The sequence below is a fragment of the Notamacropus eugenii genome, chromosome 3 (genome assembly GCF_028372415.1).
Source record: "Notamacropus eugenii isolate mMacEug1 chromosome 3, mMacEug1.pri_v2, whole genome shotgun sequence".
NCBI lineage: Eukaryota > Metazoa > Chordata > Mammalia > Diprotodontia > Macropodidae > Notamacropus > Notamacropus eugenii.
The window spans coordinates 75,117,458-75,139,650 of record NC_092874.1 but is presented as its reverse complement, the minus strand read 5'-3'; the positions used below and the strand labels follow the sequence as shown (position 1 = coordinate 75,139,650).

Sequence of the window (22,193 nt, the reverse complement as noted above, 5' to 3'; positions counted from 1 at the left end):
ATGTCAAACTTGCCAAACACCAAAAGCTATAGATTTTTTTTCATAATCTCTCATTTTGTAACTCAGATATAAGAGCTCTATATTTTTTCTCAGTTATAATAGCACAGGCCAGAAATATCAGTTTGAGTGGGAGAAGACTCTAAGGGAGGGGAGGGAGAACATTAAATGGATAAGACTTGGAGAGTGATTAGATTAGAGGTTCCCAAACTTAATTGACCTACTGCCCCCTTTTCAAAAAAATAATTACTCAGCACTCCTTTGGAAATCTTTAACCTGTTATTTTTTTTAATTGCATCATTTCAAAAAAATATAAAATATTTTTTTAAAAAGATGTATCTTAAGTTTAAGAATTTATTGTAAATTTGTGGGGGGTTTTCCTGCACTGAAATTTTGATGATGCAATATTGCATCATATAACCATATAGTATCATATTGTAAGCAAGTCATTATATGTATTATATTTCTGCCAGTGCATGCTACACTTCCTGACATGCTCACCTGCCAGCACTTGCTTCTTAAGACCTGTCAGCAGACTTGACCACTGATTGGTTATAACTTGCATTTTGTGTGTTTATTTGGAAAATAGTGTAATCACTTTAATGACTTTAACTCTATTACACAACAGATGAAATATGTACAAACAGTTTTTCAAAATTTTCTTCTCTTCTTTCCTTGTGCTTCTATCACCCCCTTATTTCTATTCAACAGCCTGCAGTTGCACCCGAGGTTCCTACTGCTCCCCTGGATCATTCCAGGGCCCCCCAGGAGTCGGTATTGTCCACTTTGGGAGCCTCTAGGTTATATATAGAAAGTGAAGGAAAAGGAAAATTGAAAAGTCAGGTTTGGTTGATTGGGAATGGGGTGGAGTGGTGGTGCTATCAACAGGAATTGGGGAAGTTAAGAGGAGGAGAGCAGGTTTAGGGGAGAACATAATATGGTCAGTTTTGGACATGTTGGGTTTGAGGTGGTGTTGAACATCTGCATGTAGGTGTCCAGGAGCCATTTGGAAATGTGTGATTGTTGTTCAGCAGTTTTATGGATGATGAGATTGTGTGTGTTGCATGCATATCTGTACCTATACATATACACGTGTGTATATATATATGTATTAATATACAGGTATACATATACTTGAGAGTCATTTGCAGGAAGGTGATAATTGAAGCCATGGGAGTGGATGAGGCCATTAAGTTAAAGATGGTAGCAAAGAAAAGGACAGAAAGGAAAAGTCATTGTTGAGAAACATGGAAGCCAATTGAAAAGAAAATAGAGAATAATCAATAGTGTTTGTGTATAAAGTCAAAGAAAATGAGGACTGAAAAAAGGCTTGTTTTTGTTAATTAAGAGGTTACTGGTGACCTTGGGAGGGAGAAAGTTTAATAGAGTGGTGGGATTATAAAACAAGTATAACGTGGGCTGATCCTATAGCCAGGCCAGCTTGATGGCACAGTAGATTGAACCCTGGGCCTGGAGTCAGGAAAGACCTGAGTTCAAATCCGAACTTAGACACTTAGTGAACTCTGTGATCGTGGGCAAGCCACTTAATCCTTTTTGCCTCAGTTTCCTCATCTATAAAATGAGGGGAACAAGATCATGTAGTTAGATTGAGGGATACCAGACATATAATATCTGTGCTCCATTAGTGCCCATGTATTATTGTGAACAGATCTAGAGAAAGACCTCTTGGAGAGGATTTTACAAAAAGTTTTATTGGTATGTTTTATTTTTGTATTACCTGTATTTACAGATTACCCCTGCTTAATTTTATATGTACGTGTTATAAGAGAGGGCTCTTATAACAAAGTGAAAGTTAAGTAAAACTAGAAAGTGACTTCGTCTGAAAGTTGATGCAAATTTCAATTCTGTAGTACCTCCCCACCTTTTTTTTTTAATTTGCAGAAATCTGTTTTCTTTCCTGCCTCATTATGAAAAAAGGAAAAAAATCCAAAAATTTCTTCAAAAATGTACATAGTTAAGCAAAACAAATTTCCTCAGTGACTGTACAAAAACACATATGTGTGTGTGTGTGTATATCCTTGTATATTTCTATTATGTTTCTATAATGAATAGTATGTTTCATCATCAGTCCTTTGGAATTTTGAAGTCATATTAATCACAGTTCTTACAGCTCTCAAAGTGGTTGGTTTTTTTTTTAAATGTTATTGCTATGACATAAATTGTTTTGGAAATGCTCTTTTCAGTCTTTGTAAGTTTATAAGTCCCCCAAGTTATTTATTTTATATATCCCAAAAGTCTTAGTGAAGTTCTAAGCTTTAATGGTTTAAAATGATATTAAGGATTTTGGATTATTCTGTATTGGTGTTAAATAGTTGATTCTTCTGGTTCTACTTACTTCACCCTGTGTTACTTTACCTATGTCTTTGCATGTATTTTTGAGATCATAGTACTATATCATATTCATATGCCATAACTTATTCAGTTACTCTTCAGTTATTCGATACTCTTTTAGTTTCCAGTTTTTAGCTAGCATAAAAAGAGCTGCTGTAAATATTTTTGTACACAAAGCACCTTTTCCTCTTTATTATCTTTGGGTAAAAAGGCAGGTACTGTTCAATAACTTTTTGTCTATAATTCCAATTTGCTTTCCAGAATGATTTTTTTCTGTTCACAAATCTGTACCTGCCTATTTTTCCATAATCCCAAAAATATTTATCACTTTCCCTTTTTGTCATCTTTACCACTTTGATGTGTATGAGGTGAAATCTCAAAATTGCTTTGATTTTCTAATTAGTGATTAGGAGCATTTTTACATGCTGTAGTCTGGGTTTCTTCCATTGAAAACTGTATGTTCATATCCTTAGACCAATTGTCAATTGATGAATGGATCTTTTTCTAATAAATTTGAGTGTACATTTTCTTTATATTCTTATGTATCATTTCTTTAAATCTTGCAAATGAGACCTTTATCAGAGAAATTTGCTGCAAAGATATTTTCATAGTTAAATGTTTCCTCTTTAGTCTTAGCTTCATTTGATTTATGTAAAACCTTTTAGATTTTATGTAATCAATATTATTCATTTTATCTTATGTGATTTTCTCTATTTTTTGTTTATAAACTTTGTATATTTCTCTAATTTGTTAACAATGTGACCTTTTCTATCTAGGTCATGTGCCCATTTGTTGCTTATCTTTGGTACAATGTCTCCTAAGACATTGATCTAAATATAATTTTTTCCATATTGCTATTTAGTTTTCATAAGTTTTTGTCAGAGTAGCAACTTCTTTATCCCAATAGCTGGGCTTGCTTTTGTATGTTGTGTACCTAATCTGTTTTTAATCAATACCAAATTGTTTTAACAATTAGTGCTTTATAATATAATTTGAGATCTGCACTGCTAGGTTCCCTTCATTCTCATTTCTTTTCTTTATTTCTCTTGAGATTCTTGACCTTTTGAAAAATATGTGTGAATTTTATTATTTTTCTAGGTTTATAAGGTAATATTTTGGTAGTTTGGTATGACATTTAATAAGTAAATTAATTTAAGTAGTATTTTTGCCTTTATTATATTGGATCTTTCTACCCATGAGCATATTTTTCCAGTTATTTAGATCTGGCTTTATTAATGTAAATAGTGGTTTGTAGTTGCTTTTGCATATGTTTCATGTGTTTCTTGAACCATTCTATATGGTCTGTAATAATTTTGAGTGGAATTTCTCTGTCCTTGCTAGGTTTTCTTGTTATTATATAAAAATACTGATGATTTTGTGCTTTTATTTTCTGTCTTGTAGATTTGATAAGGTTATTGGTTCGGTTTTTTCCGACTTAAAGATGACAGTGCTATAAATGCTTGTATGTAATACAAGAAAAATAAAATAAGGGAATACTTTTTTGTGGATAATATGATGGTGTATACTTATGAAGGTTTTACAGGAACATATGGACAATAGTTAAACAATTTAGGAAAGTTTTGATGGTTTGCAGTGTGCACTAATGAATACTTGAATGGAGTGTTTGCATGAATGAGATGCATAGACACATCTAAGTATTGAGAAATTGTGATGTTGAGATAGGAGGGACAAGATACTTTCCTTCCTGTTTTCTTTCCCTGTGTCTTCCTCAGCCTTTTTGAAAAACAAAAAATCAAAATCAATAACGATAACAGCAAACTAAAAACAAAACCCTTGTTTTACATTGTCTCGAATTGGTCAAGTCCAAAAAGTAGCACCCATTCTGTACCTTTTTGTCAGGAGTGGGTTCTCTGCACTCTAGTAGTGGTTACTGGATTGATCAAAGTTCTCAAGTCTTTCAAAGTTGTTTGTCTTTATAATGCTATTACACAGGTTGTTCTCCTGACCCTGCTTACTTCAATCTGCATGAGTTCATACAGTCATCCCAGGTTTCTCTGAAAACGATCTTTTTTTTTTATTATCATTTTTTATGTCACAGTAGTATTCCATCACTTTGATAAATTGTAATTTGTTCTGCCATTCCCTAATTGGGAAGTGACTTACCAGTTCTTTGACATTTCAAAGAAGGGCTGCTATAAATATTGTTGTATCTATGGGTCCTTTCCCTCTTTTCAGAGATAATCTATTTTTCTTTGAAATTTAATACTGAAGTAGAGATATAGAATCTAGATATATAATGTAGCTTTGAGGTTCTCTAGTCCAGTTGCCTCATTTACTGATGAAGGAGTACCTTAAAGGAGATAGCAGAGTCCAGGGAATTTTTGTTTTTTTGAGGCTATCAGAGGGCTTGAGTATGTCTGAAAGCAAAAAGGGACAGATTAGCAGAGAGAGAATAGATTGAAGATAGAGGACCTAGGGTGATTAGTGGAACAGAACCCTAAAAGAAATAGAAAGGGCACTAATGTTAGTGATTAGCCCGGGCAAGAGCAAATACCACTTTTTCCTTAGACTTGGAAAGAAAGAACATGGGAGTAAAGAAAGAGATTTTCTTGTATGAATGAGTGGAAATGAGGGAATTCAGGTCAGGTGAACACAGGATTGATATGATTATAACATAACTGTTGATCTTTCTTAGGAATGCTAAGTTGCCCTCAAAGTGAATTTAAATTCTAGTATAAATCATAATACTATGAATAAGTGATTCACTTATAGATTTCTTAGATGGCAAGTCTTTTGTTTTATTTTTTAATTATGTATTATACTCAAATGGATGTGTAATCTTATTAATTTGGGAATTCCTTTCTACGATGCAAATTGTACCCCATCTATAACCCATCCTGCATGATTCTTATATGTTTCCTTCCAAAAGTGTACCATGGGATAATGTACCATAATGTTCTGGGAGTCTTCTTCATTTTATCCTGACGTTGTTAGGATATCATTGGAGTATTTTTAATGGCTGCCTGTCATTTCTTCTTGTCATATGACCAGTGTATCTTCTTTTCTTAGTTTGTGTTTTCTTTTTTATACACCTGTTATACCTGTTCTTCAGAGTTCCTTGTTGGTCATATGTGTTGTAGCTTATTCATACCCACCACGTACCTCTCCTTTACCCTATGTGGGATAGCAATTTTTAGTTCTTACGAGCTAGTTGTATTCCATGTCTCACTGCCATATAGAATGGCAGTGTAATCTTGGGTTTGAAAAAAATAAGAGTTTTGCTTTCCTGAAGAAATTGAAGTCAGTAAAAGAATCTTGCAATTTTGTGAAGGAACTAAGCCAGCTTTCCTTTTCCTTTTCAACTCTGGGGCCAACTTACCGTCCATCAATACTGTATCCCAGATATTAAAATTAATACTTCCTTAGGAATCTTAAGTACCTTAAATTAAAATGAATAATAATTAAAAATTTGTACTATTAAAGTAATTTAGAAATCAACTAAAATCTAGTTGCGTATTAGTTTTTATTATTAAGATTGAGGAATTACCTATATAAATTTACAAAGCAAATCTGCAAAAATTATTTGTTTCTTAGCATCATAACTGCGTTAACTATTTGTTTAGCAAATTAGTTTTCTATAAATAAAATGTCAATTTGCAGAATACTGCCATCCCAATTTAAACTCAGCCTTTTGAATTGGATAACATTTCGTCTCTTACTTTTTAATTTACTATTAATCTTAAGAGGATCTTCTAAGGTTTTAGCATTTTAATATTGCATTAATGACATATTGCACTTCTATGAAAATCTTTGTCATGCTGAAGGAGTTTTTCATCTTCAGGAGAATAGGAAAAAAGAGACAAGTTTTGGCTGTTCTTTTTATAGATGATGTGATAATCACATTAAAAATCAGAATATTGCAGAACCACCTGAAGAGATCTGGGCTTGTCCGTGCACACAAAAAAGACATCTTGTCTCAGGAATGCGTTCCCTCATCTCCATAGAGGTGATAACTGATGCCATGGTTGAACTTCGTAAGGAAGAAAATATAAAGAGGGAAGAGAAGGGAACCAAGGTTGGAACCTTGGTGGTTATCCTTTCCTAAAAGAGGTGGAAGGAAAAAGAAGAATTAGGAGATTGATCAAGTGTCAAAAATTAACATTTTCAAACTTTTTAAAATTGGCACTGTGGTGCTTCTTAGATTAAATCTAATCATTTTGAATAGGAAACATTCAAAGTTAGGTTACAAGCATCTAAAAAGGAATTTAAGTGATTATTTTTCATGTCACTGAGTAAATACTTGAAAAGTTGTTTGAGTTTTTCAGTCAAATGGTTATTCCATTTAGGTTTGGATATTAACTAAAATGTAGATACAAGTAATTCATATGTTTCTGGTTTGCCACCTATTATTCAGTGTGAGAGAATACTTCATTGAAATGCTTGATTATGTAAACTGTGAGCATTTTAATTTTCTCACCAATTTATAGCTCGTTCTCTCAGCCATTAAATGTCCTTTGAAATTTGGCCCAAAGAGTAATTAGGAACTGACAGCAAATACTTCATATCTTTGGAGATGATCATAGGTTTAAAGTGGTTATGGACCTTGATGTGGAGTTTGTAGTCCTGATTTTACAGCCAAGGATGCTGGAACCTAGAGAAGTGAAGTGGAGTATAGAGAGGAATCAGATTTAGGCTCTAGGATCCTAAAGTGTGAAACTGCAGCCCCCACAACCTCTAGTTCTTTTCAAGTCTAGCCACCCCTCCCCCATCTTCACTTATAGAAATGAGGAAAATCTGTAACAATCACTTCATTTGGTGCCTGAAGTATGCTTTGTTATTGTTGATTACTTCACAGTATCTGATATTTAACTGCTTTGCATTTAGTTATTTTTTCCACTTTTTATTTATTCTGTACATACTAATATGTGTATTTGTCTTCCCTATTAGAATGTAAATTCCCTTTGATTTGGTATTAGTTCTTCCGATTTGTATCTCCATTGCCTAGCACAGTGCCTGGCATGAAGCAAGTATTTCATATATGCTTTTTGGTTGATTGACTGGTTTGTAGGATCTGCTAGAGCTTCTGTTCTGCTGGCGTAAGAGGCAAGGGCCATTTGCCAGGTGAAACATCAGAATATGAATTTGGTGAATGTAGAGATCATATTGACCATATAAATTGAAAAGGTTTAGGGAAACTTGATTCTTTTTTCAGTTGATCAAATCCAGCTTTGAAACTCTTCCTTTACTGAGTACATAGCCAAAGATTGCCTTCTTTTGCCTGAAAATCACAATTTACTTTTATTTTTAACCTGGTTGTCTTGGATTGAGTTTTTTGCTCTGGTAAACTGTGTAGGAATTTTAGTCAAGTGAACATTTTAACAATAAAGAATATTTGATGTTTATTCATGTATATTGAAAAAATGCTTTACCAGTCATTAAAGATCTTTTTTTAATATAACTTTATTGTGACTAGAGTGAAACTTACATAAGGGAAATGTAGTATTTATTGGAATATTGCTTTTATGTGTTTTTTTTTCTGGGTGGTGAGAGTAACATGTTCTAGTAGTTAAAGAAACTCATTTTGCAATTATTTTAGTCATATCTAATTCTTCATGAATCCATTTGAGGTTTTCTTGGAAGAGATATATTGGAGTGCTTTGCCATTTCCTTTTTCAGTTCATTTTGCAGATAAGGAAATTAAGGCAAATGGGGTTGAGTGACTTGCCCAAGGTCACACAGCTAGCAAGTGCCTGAGGTCAGATTTGACCTCAGGGAGATTGTCTTCCTGATTTCTAGGCCTAGCACTCTATCCACTGTGCTATCTAGTTGCCCAAGAGTCTGTCGAGGGGTGATAAATACCTGGATTCAGTTCCTTCCTGTGACACCTATTGGTGTGTGACCTAGAGAAAGTCACTCAAACTCATTGCTCCTAGGCAGCTCATACTGTTTGAAGAAGTTTTCTCACTGGAAATTTGCTGTGTCAATGATCATCACTTCCAGACCAAAAACAAAAACGACAAACAAAAGAAAAATCTCAACCCTTAGACAGCTTAATTATTGTTTTTTAATCTAGCGCGTAGCTCTTTTAGCATAATTGAAATGAAAAACATTGTGTAAAGTTATTATTTTCTTTCCTAAGCATTTGCTTCCCCCTGCCCCAGTTTCTATTTTATTTTCGATTTATGGAATAAAACAAATATTTCCATAATGTAGTACAATAAAAAAGATGATTGAATATGAAATTTCAAGTCTACTATGTACAACTTGCTGTTCTTTTCAAATATACAACAAAACTATTGTTTAAATTTCTTTTTTTCCCTTTTTTTCTTCCCTCCTCCCCTTCTGCCTTAGAAATGGGAATGGATGTTGTAGTGTGTGGTTGTGATGGAATATTACTGTACTGTGGGAAGTGGTGGGTTGGCGATTTTGGGGGACATGGAGAGACTTGGACAGAGTGATGGGGCACGAAGTGAGCAGAGCCAGGTGAACATTGTATATAGTAACAGCAATATTGTTTTGAAAATGACTTTGAGTGAATAAGTTATCTTGTCTATAAATAGCCAAATAACTATAAAGGACATTAGAAGAAAGATGCTATCTCCATCGAGAGAAAGAACTGATAAATAGAAGTATGTATAGTCTTAATTTTACACACACACGCACACACACACGTATATATAAGCATTTACTTCTTGAAATGGAAACAAATTTGTTGTTTTCTCCTTTGGTATAATTTCTTTTCTGGTGAACTATGTTTGTTTGGTGGGAACCTCCCTGAAAAATGTTGAAGAACCATAGATACAATGAGACAATTTGGCAAATTAAGATATCTAAAATATCACTTTCAAGATATACCAAGGATGTTTTGAGACAATATACTTTTCATAGTAAATATTTGTACTGAAAACATATCATTATACAAAGATTTGTATTTAAGGAATGTGAATATTGATTTGGAAATTCCTTGGAATTTTAATTGGAAATTCCAGACAGTACTTAACACAAGATAAGCCATTTGAATTTGAGGATGAAGTTTAAAATGAAACTTAAATTATCAAGTGTCTTAAAGGATAAAAAAATTCAAATAGGTGGATTTATACAAATAGAAAGTAGTCTTCCATTTCATTTAAAACAAAACAAAACAAAAAAAACCCAAAAAACCAGTGAGGTTGGTCCTAATGTTGTTATTTATTCTTTTAACAGATTTCAACACTAAACTCCCACAATGTCCCTGAAACCAAGAGTAGTGGATTTTGATGAAACATGGAACAAACTCTTAACGACAATCAAAGCTGTTGTCATGTTGGATTACGTTGAAAGAGCAACTTGGAATGATCGTTTTTCGTATCCTTTAATCAGAAGATTGACTTCATTCAAAATATTAAGCATGCATATATAGTCTAGAACAGGTTCTAGATTTTTTTTAATAGTCAAGTATAATTGCTTACTGTAAGGGAAATAACCTTTCTTCACAATTTTTTTTTTCAATTTACAAATGCTTTTTAGTGTATTTATTTAGTATTTTGTATATTTGCAAAGTTTATCACCTGGATGGATGGATGGATGGATGGGCAATAATAATATTGAAAGCTTACTATGTGCCAGAACCTGTGCTAGTGTCAGACATACAAATGCAAAATTCCCTCAAGGTGCAAACATTCTAATGGAAGAATGTTGATTTGGGCTAGAAAGTTATTGTCATATAACGCATATGTATATAATATAATATAACACATATATGGATATGTATGTATGTTATCACTTACAATGAGTGAGACTATAGGAGGACAGATTGACATTCCTCTTCTAGGAGCAATGGTAGAGTTGATTTAATCATAGTTCATGGTTCCAGATTTTTTTGGGGTGAGTAGTAGGAATGTAGTTGGAGGACATCACCTCTGTGGAAAAATCAACCTGTTTTACTACCATTGATGAAAGTTGTTGGATTTCTTTCTACCCTCTCAGTTTAGGAATTGTTTGCAGTATTGGTTAACAAACTCGATGACATTAATTATTAATGGACTGAAAAGCTCTTGTACTAAGATATATTCTCCCTTTTCTTGATAGTTTTTCCCATTTATTCCAAAAAATGGGAAAAACTTAAATGAAATATTACAATGCAGTAGCAGTAGTCATAATTTTTATTTTTTTCCAAGCAGTTAAAACTTTCACCACGAAATAATTTCCTTTCAAGAAGGCTAATTGACTAGAAGGTCAGGAGAATGTTGTAGATAGAGTCTACCAAGATGTTAGCAAAACATTTAACAATCTGTTATTTTGATCTGATAGACAAGATAAATAGATGTGAAACAGAGATGGTACAGTTAGATGTATAATGAATGATTAGATGGTCAGTCTTTAAGAGAAATTATTAATTATTTTATGGTACCTTGAGAAATTCCTGTTTAGTAAAGAACTCCAGGGATTTATTCTTGATCTGGTACTATTTAACATTTTGATGAATTATTTGGTTAAAAGTATAAAAGGCATGCTTATCATATTTATAGATGATACAAAAATAAGGTTGACAGAATCCAAAGAAATCCAAAAAGATCTTGACAAAACATTGGGCCAAATCTTTAAAAAGTGAAATTTAATTATGATAAGTAAGCTTGAAGTTAAAAAATATCAACCATGAAAGTACAAAATTGTGGAGATGTGGTTACATAGCCATAATTTAAAAAAGGATTTGAGTGTTTTGGTGCACTCAGTGAGACAACTGTGTTTTGTGGCAGTCTAAAAATCTTATGAGATCTTAGGATGTTAGAATGTGGCTAGGACTGCCAGTTCTAGAACACTGTGTACAAACCTGAGCGCCATATTTTAGCATGAATGCTAATGTACCGAACAGTGTTTAGGAGAGGGCAGTGGTATATTGAAGCACCTTATGATTATACTTTATGAGGTTTGGTTGGAGGCACTGGGGATATTTAAACTGGAGAAAGGAAGACTTGGGGAGAAGGTGATGTTTATTTTAAAGTATTTGAAAGGCTGTCAAATTGAAGGGGTAGATTAGACTTGTTTTCCTTGACCCCATAGGGCAGAACTAAAATCAAGGGTTAGAAAAGGCAAATTTGCACCTGATATAAGGAGAAATCTAATGACAGGTAGAACTATTTCAAAGTAGAATGGGTTTTTTTGGAAAGTAGCGGGGTTCCCCCTCACTTGAGGCCTTCAGTGAAGGTTGATTATCCACTTTACAGGAACATTATAAAGGCGTATCCTTTCTTAGATATAAGTTAGATGGATAGGCCTCTCAGGTCCCTTCTAACTGAAATTCTGTGATTATCTCATTTGAGATATATGAAAACATAAATGTAAGTATAGTGGAAAGTAAATTGGACCCAATGTCAGAAGGCCTGGCTTTACTATTTTACTATTTACTATTTTACCAATCTATCTTAGTTTCTCTCTTTACAAAATGAAGGTGATGATTCCTGCACTACTTAACAATATTGGTCTGAAGATCCAATGTAATAGCAGATAGATAATAGTAACTTACATCTATGTAGCATTTTAAGGTTGGCAAAGTACTTTATTATCTTATTTGTTCCTCACCCTTGTGAGCTTGGTGCTATGATTATCTTTGTTTTATAAATGATAAACTAAGTCTCTGAGAGGTTAGATGACTGCCCAGAATCACATAGTTCATAGGTATGTGAAGTGGCATTCACACTCAGGTTTTACTAACTCTAAGTCAGCATTCTCTCCTCTGTGCCAGACCAACTCTGCTAATCTAAAGTGATATAGGAGAGTTATTTTCCAAGTTTCTAATAGCTTTCACATTGCTTCTCCATTTCTATAAACTAGACAGCATTTTAGAATTCTTATACTTCTTTTCAAGAATACTGAGTCCCCTTCCACAAAAGTCTGAGTTGCTCAAGGATGGGGTTTGTGTCTGCCTTCTATTTACTTGTCTTCGGTGTCTAGTATAGTGATTGCTACAATCAATGATTAATTGTAAGTAAAATATATATATTATAGATGTATAATAACCCAATCCACTTCACCACTTATCTGCCTGTTAAATATTAATAAATGTCTACCTGTTTGTCTTCATTAAGCCCTCAATTCATAATAAAAAGTGACTTTGACCCTAGGAACCCTAGATCTTAGTTTCATAAGTCCAATCTGTTCTAAACAATTGGCTTAAATAAAATCATTTACTGAAAATGAAAACTCATCTGTTTACATATAAAACATCTTTAAACTAAGGAAATTGTAAAGGTAACTCATCAAAACAAGTAGAGCTAGAATGAAAAATTAAAAAAGCAAAGAGAAAAAAGAATATTATAAAATTAAAATCAATAAAAGATAACTGTCCAACAATTAAACTTCAAGAAATGTTTGAAAATAATTTCCCTCAAGACTCAGATTTTAAATCAGAGATACTACAGAAATACCACTTTTTAAATCTATTGAATAGTGAATAAACTGGAGTGGGTAAAATAAATATGAGGCAGGGATACTAACCTTTTGGCTCTTGTACTAGTGTGTACATGAAGAAGTGAGGAGGGCTGGCTCCCAGGGGGTGACTGTGTCAGAGCAGAGAAGAAGCTGATATGAAAATTGTTTCAAAGATACAATTGACAGGACTTAGTAACAAATTGGATATGGATTATTGAGAGAGATTGAGGAGTCTAGATCAGAACCTACATTGTGAGCTTGGGTACCTTCAGTAGTAATAGGGAAATCCAGAAAGGGAAAGTATTTGGGAGGAAAGATGAGTTCAGTTTTGGACATGTTGAGTTGAAAATGTTTACAGGACATCCAGTTTGAGATCCAAGACTACAGGTTAGGAAAGATTTAGGGTGGTGCAAATAGATCTGAAAATCATCAGCATAGAGATAATTGCAACTGGGAATGAAATTGTATAGAGAGTGTCACCTGGATAAAGATCCACCTAATGAGTCTGAAAAGGAGCCTTTAGAGGGGTAGGTGGAGAGGGAAGATAAAGTAGTGTTTAGAGAAAAAAGAGTCATCAGGGAGGAGGGTGATCAACTGTGCTGGAAGTTGTCCAGAGGTGAAGAAGTGTAAAGGTTTAGAAAATAAGAGGTTTAGTAGTCAAGAATACTCCTCAAGGTGGTACACCTAAAAACACATATTGTCTAGTCTCACTTGGTTAGCCAAAATTTTAGAGAGGATAAAATAATCCCTTTGTTGTTTATAAAGTAAACATCCCAATCTCCTCTATAATACAGGGGCTGAGTGAAGTGATTATTTGCAAAGCTTAATATTGGCTATTGTTAATATGTTAACTTTTGGTAAAGTTAACCTTTTTGTCTGAAGAGTGCCTAAACTGTAGTCATTAACACCTATTTCTCTTTTCCTGGGAACTTAGATTCTTTAAACAATTGAACATTATAATTTTCTATTGTTACTTTCCAAAATTAGGTAACTTTTTTTAGCAGAGGTTCCTCTAAGCAAAAGAAACCTGGATAGATTAAAAGAGGAGTCATGCCAGAAAATAAAATAGAATGAAAAAAAAAAAAAGAATGATCTTTTTAGCTGCTTGTTACTATGTTGAGTCGGGGGAAGAAGAAAACATTTCTTTCCCTCTTCAGATGATTTATATATTCCTTTAATTAACGCTGAGCTGCAAAAGAAACTCTGTTGGGATCTACTGCATCTCTGTTAGTGTCCTTAAGCCTCAAACTTGGGCCTGAAAGTAAATGTCTGAATATGAAGGATCTCTTCTGCAAATTACTGTCTCCTTTTCTCTGCCATGTGTAGAATCTTTGCCCTAAGTAATACTTTTCTGGACACTCTTCATAAATTCAAGAACCTAGTGAAGGGGAAAATGTCTCAGTATATCAGTTCAAATTGCCTTAGTTGCTGGGTAACTTGGTGAATCCCTGCCCTCAGTAAATAGAGGTAGGAACTCCCAATATGAATGATTTGCCACATTTTAGGGCCAAGATACTCTTTCAATTCTTCTACCTTACTTTATGTAGAAAATATTTTAGATGAGAGAGAAATTATATGATTAAATACATTTCTTCAATGTACTATATGTGAAAATATGTGTACTTTTTCTGCTTATTTTTAAAGGTAAACTTGTTATCCTATACTTAATAGTGAGCAAAAATACTAGTGTTGTGAACTTTAATTTTCTAAGTTTCGTATTTCACTTTTAGCCTGATTTCTTTTAGAGTAAAACTGTGTTTTTTGGCTCTAGAGCTAGAAGTCTAAGATAGTTATTACCATTGTATGAGGACTTCTCTTATTGATCATCACATTTATAGAGAGCAAATGTTTTTAATTGCTTAAAATGGAAAAAATAAGCACTATATATAGTATGTTATGCATGTGATGATCTGCACGGCTTATCTGAACTGTTATTATTTGTGACTGATGCTTGTTCAGATGACGCGGTTTATTTTGAGTTTGTCGTGGCCTGTCTATTTTTTTTCCTAATTCATGCTATCTAGTTAGCCTTCTATCTAATTGCTTTTTAGAAGTTTGTCTTAGAGGTACTATTTAGGTATCTTGATATTATCCATTTTTATCACATGACCAGCCCAATGTAGCTGAGCTGTAATGAATCTGGTGGCTTTGTAGTTATCACCAAAGCGTTCTTGTTGGCACTTGGGCCTTTTATTGGATGTTAGGTTGAGAAATTACGATGACTTTGATAGTCAAATGCTTATAGTAGCATTGTGACTAAGAATTAGTTCTCAACTTTTCATTCTAGATTTTTCTTTTGTTGAAGAATATATTCTTTATTTTTAATAGCTCTTCAGTGCCAAACTGTGCTTTCTATATACCAGAAATTTAACAAATGGTTATTGAATGAATATTTTTCTTTGAATAGATTTTTTTATTTGGGTAAGTATCATTCTTAATTTAAAGAACTCTTTATGTAAAGAAATGTCTCTCTAAAATTGGGTTACCATTTGTTTTTCTATGAGTTAGAGGAGGTGGTTTCAGTGACTAGAGCCCTGGCCCTGGAGTCAGGAAGACCTGACTCCAAATGTAACCTCAGACATTTACTTGCTTTGTGACCCTGGGCAAGGCACTTAACCATTTGTCTGCCACGGTTTCCTCAACTGTAAAATGGGGATAGTAATAGCACCTACCTTCCAAGGTTGTTTTAAGAATTAAATGATGTTGTATTCATAAAGCAGTTAGTTAGCACAGTACTTGCTTAATAAATGCTTATTCTTTATAATTCTATTGTGTTAGGGGCACACAAAATTAATGGGTTTTCTACATTAAAATGTATAGCCTAGATTGAGCCAGGTATATAAAAATTATTTTCTTTATTAATGTCCTGTGTTTATAATGTTGGTCCCAGTCTTACATAGTTTTGATTTGGTTAACTCTTAGCAGATTGAGAGGCAACGTAACGTAATAGAAAGAATATTGAACTTGGAGTTATGAAGGACCTGGGTTTGAATTCTGCCTATAGCACATAACTAGCTATATGACTCTGAGCTAAGCAGTTAACAGCCCTTTTCAGCATCAGTTTCCTCATCTATAAAATGAGAATAATGTACCTATAGTGACTCGCTTACAGGACTGTGAGGATCAAATGAGATTTCATATTTTCAATATATGTACTTTATATATGTTTATATATACTATGTATATTTTATATACATATATATTAATTGTTTTGAAAACTCTAAAATGGGCTATAGAAATGTCACTTATTATCAATAATAATAATGATAACTCTTCCTCCATCTTATAAATGAAGAACCAAGACATAAGGCAATAGGAAAACTTCCTTTAACACTTAGTATTTATCTTCCTGTTGGCTTTTTTTTGTAAAAATGGCAACCATTTCTAAGGAGACATGTAATAGAAAAAGTAAAATTAGTTAACTTTCTACTTGCTCAGCATCAATTTATACAAACATGGGGATTCTTCACCATAGCTTTGCAGTGTTTAATCATGATATGGAGATGACTTGTAGTTCTCAAAGATTGTGCCAGCAGAATGCAAACTCTCTGGCACATTTTCTTAAATTGGAAAGGCCTTAAATCATGAATAGAATTTTTTTTAAGAAGAAAAAAAGCAGAAATAAAAGATTTAAGTATGGGCCTGGTGCTGTATCTGTAAGCTGAGGATGAACCTTGGCATGTTAGGAAAGACACGATTAGGTTAGCTGCAATATGAAATCTGACCGTTATTTTTTAACTGTTCAAGAAGATTGATTGACTCCTTTCCACTTTTAAAATGCTGTTTTTTCACTTTGAGCATTTAACACCTTGAATAATTCTGGCTTCAGCCAACCCTTGCAGGCTTTTGGTATGCTACTTTATCTATATACTCTGTTCCCTTCACAGAGACTCGTTTGCTCTTTTCCTATAAGTGACATTTCATCTCCTATTGCTGTGCCTTTGCATATGCCATCTTCCTTTCCTTGAATGCTCTTGCTTTTCACTCCTTCATCTCGAAAAATCTCTGACTTCCTTCAAAGCTTAATTGAAGGGAGGGGCAACTAGGTGGTGCAGGGGATAGAGCACCAGTGCAGGAGTTAGGAGGACCTGAGTTCACATCTCACCTCAGACACTTGACACTCACTAGCTGTGTGACTTTGGGCAAGTCACTTAACCCCAATTGCCTCAATCTGGGTCATTTCCAGTCATCCTGATGAATGTCTGGTCACTGGACTCAGATAGCTCTGGAGGAGAAGTGAGGCTGGTGACCTGCACAGCCCTCCCTCACTCAAAAAACACAAAAGTCAAGCGCAAGTCACGTCATTACTTCTCTGATGGCATGGTCTTCTTCGGCAAGGAAGGACAAACACACACAATTGGAGGGACAAGTTCTGGAGGGAGCCAGTATTGATTTCTTGGGTGATAGTGCCCGTACATCCCTACCCTCACATAGACATACTACAGGAAGTTGATGTGTATCTACCCTGTATATATTTTGTATTTTTCTTTGCATGAATTGTTTCTTCCTCAGGGTGAGTTTTGTTTCATTTTGTCTTTGTATCCCCAGAGCTTGACACAGTGCCCACCACATTAAGCCCTTAGTGCTTGTTGAGTGCATGCTGAATTGAAGACCTTATACTAATTTTAGAAGGGTTGCAGTCTTCATAGGTACAGGTAGTCCCTGAAGGATAACTATCTGGGGTGTTTGTAAGATTGTTTTATTTAATAAGTGTTTATCCAATTTAACAAGAATTGATATATTGGAAACAATTTGATAAATTTGAGATATTGTGAATTCTTGTATTAAGGTCTCATAAGAGAAGATAGTGGGGATTAGATGTTGCTCTATTTAAAGCATGAACCAAATTTCATTAAAAAGTGTCAGAGCCTTCTTTGAATCAAACATCTTTTATCTCAAGTTACATGACATATACTCTGTACTTAGTGAAATAAGCAGTATTTGTTTTTGTTACTCAGTGACCATTGTTTCCATCTTTATCATAGGTGTTAGGGATAAAATGCCAAAATGAGATAGTCCCTGTCTTCAAGGATCTTACATTCCATTTAAGATGATATAATATATTTACAGATAAATACAGAATATGTCTGGAGAGAGTAAGATAGAAGAATGGATATTCAGGAAGGGTTATAAAGGGCTTTGAAGATCAACCAGAAGATTTATGTTTTATTCTAGAGGTGATAGGAAACCATTAGAGTTTATTGAATAGGAGAGTGACATGATCAGACTTGTACCTTGGGAAGATCAGTCTGACAGCTGAGTGGAGAATAGATTATCATGGAGAGACATGAAGCATGGAGACCAAACAGTAGGGTATTGTATTAGGGCAGGAGGAAGGTGACAAGTGCCTGCCCTGAGGTGGTGGCAGGGAGAGAATGGAACATATACAAAATGTAATGAAGGTAGAATTTACAGGGCTTTAGAACAGATTAGATAGTGGAGGAGAAGGAAGAAAATACCTAGGTTATGAATTTACTATAGAGGATGTTGGTACAAGTGACATTAATAGGAAAATTCAGAAGTGTCAGGGGGTAGGAGGGGAGGGGGATAAATGAGTTCAGTTTTGTACATATTGTATTTAAGATGTCTTTGAGACATCGAGTTCAAGATGTCTAATAGGCAGTTGAAGATACAATACTAGAGTTTTGCAGAGAAATTAGGACTGGATAGGTAGATCTGGGAATTATCAACATAGAGATGACAATTAAATCCATGGAAACCAATGAGATCACCAACAAAATAGTATATAGAGAGGAGAGGGCCAAACACAAAACCCTGGGAGACATTAGTGGGTGGGATGTGGATGAATATTCACTGAAGGAGACCAAGAAGGAGGAGAACTAGGAGAGAAAACATAAAAGTGAGCATCAAGAAGAGGCTGATGCTGCACAGAAGTCAAGGATGAGAATTGAGAAAAAGGCCATTAGATTTGCTGTTAACAGATTATTGGTAACCTTGGAATGGTTTTGGTTGCATGATGAGGTCAAAAGCCATACTGCATAGAATTAAGAAGAAAATGAGAAGAGAAGTAGAGACATTTATTTTAGATGACCTTGGTGAAGCTTTCAGTTGGCCTTTCCCTTATGATAAGCAATTTGAAACTATGTGAGGAAAGTGACAAATGTTCATGCTCTTTGATCCAGAGATTTCACTGTTAGGCATACACACCAATCAGGTCACTTAGAAGAAGTTGGGCAGTATAAACAACAAAATATTTATAATGGCACTAGTAATAGCAAGGAGCTGGAAACAGTAGATGCCTATTGATTGTAGAGGAAGTAGAAATAGCAGTTAGGAAGATGAAGTCAATGTAATTGACTGGACCAGACCAATTACAGAGGAAAAATCCCTGCTGAACAAGATGCCTTAAACATATTGAGGAATTCTTTTGTAATGTATCTATGGGACAGAAAGATACAGAAAAGAATGAATGAGAAAGAAGTGATCAGAAATATATTTTCACAACTACCTCAATACACCTAATTTTTCATTTATTTAAGATGTTTATGAGAATGTTCTACCTTTCCTTGTGCCTTCATGGCCTTATCCTGTGTGATCTCCGTTCTCCCATACTTCAATGTCTTTCTCAGGGCCCCCACCTCGTACACACTACACTTTATTCCTTGCCTTTTCTAACCACTTCATGAACCAGCTGTATAGTATCCTCTTTTCTTCAAATCCCTTGTTCCTTACTTTTATCACTGATCACACCTTGCCAAGCTGAACTGAGGTAGAGAGAATCATGAAACTATGCTGACTGGATTCACTGCAGATTTGTTACTTGGCCCTCAGTGCATCATGGCAATCATTGTACTCATCCCTTATTGGGAATGCTATCATGCCCAGTATAGTGGCTGCAAATCTTCTCATCCCTCTCTCTGAGGCTCTGATAACACATCTTTGCCCCTGAACTCTCCTCAGCCTCAAAGTTGAAGACCTTGTCTCATGCATCCATAAAAAGTGGAGGTTATTTGCCATGTCTGTGTCCTCTTAAGCTTCATCTCACTTTGTTCAAGGATATTTGTTCAAGGGTTTCCTTCCCTTCTGTTTTAGATGAAGAGGTGATCCTTCTTGCTAAGGCAAATCTCTCTATAAGTACTTTGATCTCATCCATTTGTTTTCTCCAACAGATTTCCTCCACTGTCATCCCTACTCAAACCCTGACATGATCCTGCTGTCCCCATTAGCCATTTTCCAGTAGCTTTCCTCATCTTCTTGGCTAAATTTCTTGAGAGTTGTTTACACTTAGAATTTCCATTTCCTTTCCTATTAGATCCTTCCAGCACCTCTGTGGTATGATTTCTAGTCTTATCATTTAACTAAAATTACTCCAGAGTTACTTGTGATTTCTTAATTGCCATATCTAATGGCCTTTTCTGAGTCCTCATCTTACTTGACCTCTGAAGCATTTGACATGGTTGATCACCATTTCCTTCTGGATTCTCTTTCCCTTCTGGGTTTTCGTGACAGTACCTTGTTTTGATTTACCTCCTACCTATCTGACTGCTCTTTTTCAATCTCCTTTGCAGGATCTTCATCCATGGCATGCCCACTAACCATGAGTATACCTCAAGGATCTGACTTAGACCCTCTTCTCTTTTTTAGTCTAGACTATTTCACATAGTGACCTCAGTAGCTACTATGGATACAGTGATCTCTGTGCAGAGAATTCTTGTATCTATATCTTAAGTCCAAGTGTCCTTAGCTACACCACCACTTGCCTTTTGGAAATTTCAACTTGAATATCCTGTAGGCATCTTAGAATATACAAAACAGAACACATCTTAAAATTTTTTTAAATCTCTCCCTTCCTCTTTCCCTCCTGAATTGAGAACTAAAGAAAAACAAAGCCTCTGTTTATTTTTCCCTCCTTTGACCAATTCAGATGGGAGTAAAGTTCAAGTGTCAGCCGCTATGCACACTCTGATTATATAAGACAATTTCTCCCCCTCCCCCTGTATATATTTCTCTTCCCCTCTCTTTCTCTTCATATAAGTTCATAAGACATGACAAAACCACTCTGAGACCTTGTCTAACTAGACTTTTTTATTTCATTTTACCTTGCAGTAACCCTGGCTGCCACTTTCACCCCATATATCCAATCTGTTTCCAAATCTTGTTTCTATCTTTACGATTCTTCTTTTGTACATCTCTCTCCACTCAATACAACCACCACCTCTCACCTGGACAATACCATAACTAAATGGCCTTCCTGCTTCAAGTCTTTTCCACATTCTTTTTCATCCTTCCCTCTGTTTCTAAGGTGATTTTTCTAAAACATTGCTCTGACAATATTACCCCCACTCCTCTTTTTAATAAACTCTAGTGACTTCCTATTATCTTCAGGATCAAATTTAAAGTCCTTTGTAACCTGGCCTTCTACTTATCTCATTACACTTTGTTCCCTTACTTTCCAGCCACACTGGCATATTTGCTGTTCCTTGCACATGACACTTCATCTCCAGTCCCTCTGCCTTTTCACTTACTGCCCCTTATACAAGGTATGCTCTGCTTCCTCATGTCTGCCTCTTAGTTTTTCTGACCTCTATCCAAACTTGGCTCAAATTCCACGTTCTGTTAAGAAGCCTTTCATGATCTTTCTAGCTGTTAGTTCTTCCCTTCTGAAATTACTCTACATAATTTGTATGTACCTAGTTATTTCCATGTTGTCTCCCTCAGAATGTGAGCTTCTTGCAGGGTATGGGCTGCTTTTGATTTTCTTCATGTTATTGGAGCACAATGTGTGGCATGTAGTAAACCTTTAGTAAATACTTGGTGACTTGTAACATGTTGACATGTGATCTAGACATGTATTTGAAGATTTGAGAGCATAACAGAAACGATGTCTTACACAGTCACACAGTGGGCTAAAAGATACAAAGAATACACGATCCTGCTTTTTTTAATTGATTATCTCACCCTTTCAGATTGACTTGGTTCAGCAAAAGGTGACCATGAAACCTGCTTAAGATGGAATCCTTTTTGCATATGTTAAGTTCACATAAGATTCCTTGATAAATAAAACCACAGAGATAATTCCATTTATTGATGCCCTGGTTACTAACATCAAACAAAGCATGGAAAAGGAGTATATGCTTACCAACACTGATTGCCATTGTCATGGAGGATGCCTGGGTATAGTCCAAATGGAAGAATTCCTTGTAGGCCCTGAGCTTCTCCAGTTGTTCATTCATGTTAACAGAATACTTTGTGATAAGTGTATCAATTCCTGAAATATTATAGGGCCTCTCTAGTGACTGATGATTACTCATAAGATATTGTCCTAATGAGTCATACAGGCTGGATGTCAAAATATACTCAGTCATTGAAATTTAGTAGAACTTGTGGAATATTTTTATGAGTGTATTTTATTTTTATTGGCAATTTTGTTTTCATATTACTTTGATTTTAGAATATACTCTTTCTATTCCTATTGAGTCATATCATGTGAACAAAGATTTTAAAAGATTTTTTTT

General features: G+C 34.7%; 1 protein-coding gene across 5 annotated transcripts in view; it reads left to right on the top strand.

Moving 5' to 3' along the window:
• The window catches only part of CUL2 (cullin 2), a 116,098-nt gene that overhangs the window by 11,686 nt on the left and 82,219 nt on the right, over positions 1-22,193 (top strand). For all 5 annotated transcript variants that reach the window (XM_072651999.1, XM_072652000.1, XM_072651998.1 and 2 more), the window contains exon 2: positions 9,514-9,654. In XM_072651999.1, the coding sequence (XP_072508100.1) occupies positions 9,536-9,654 (119 nt within the window). In that variant the 5' untranslated portion in view covers positions 9,514-9,535. The remainder of the gene's footprint in view (positions 1-9,513; positions 9,655-22,193) is intronic.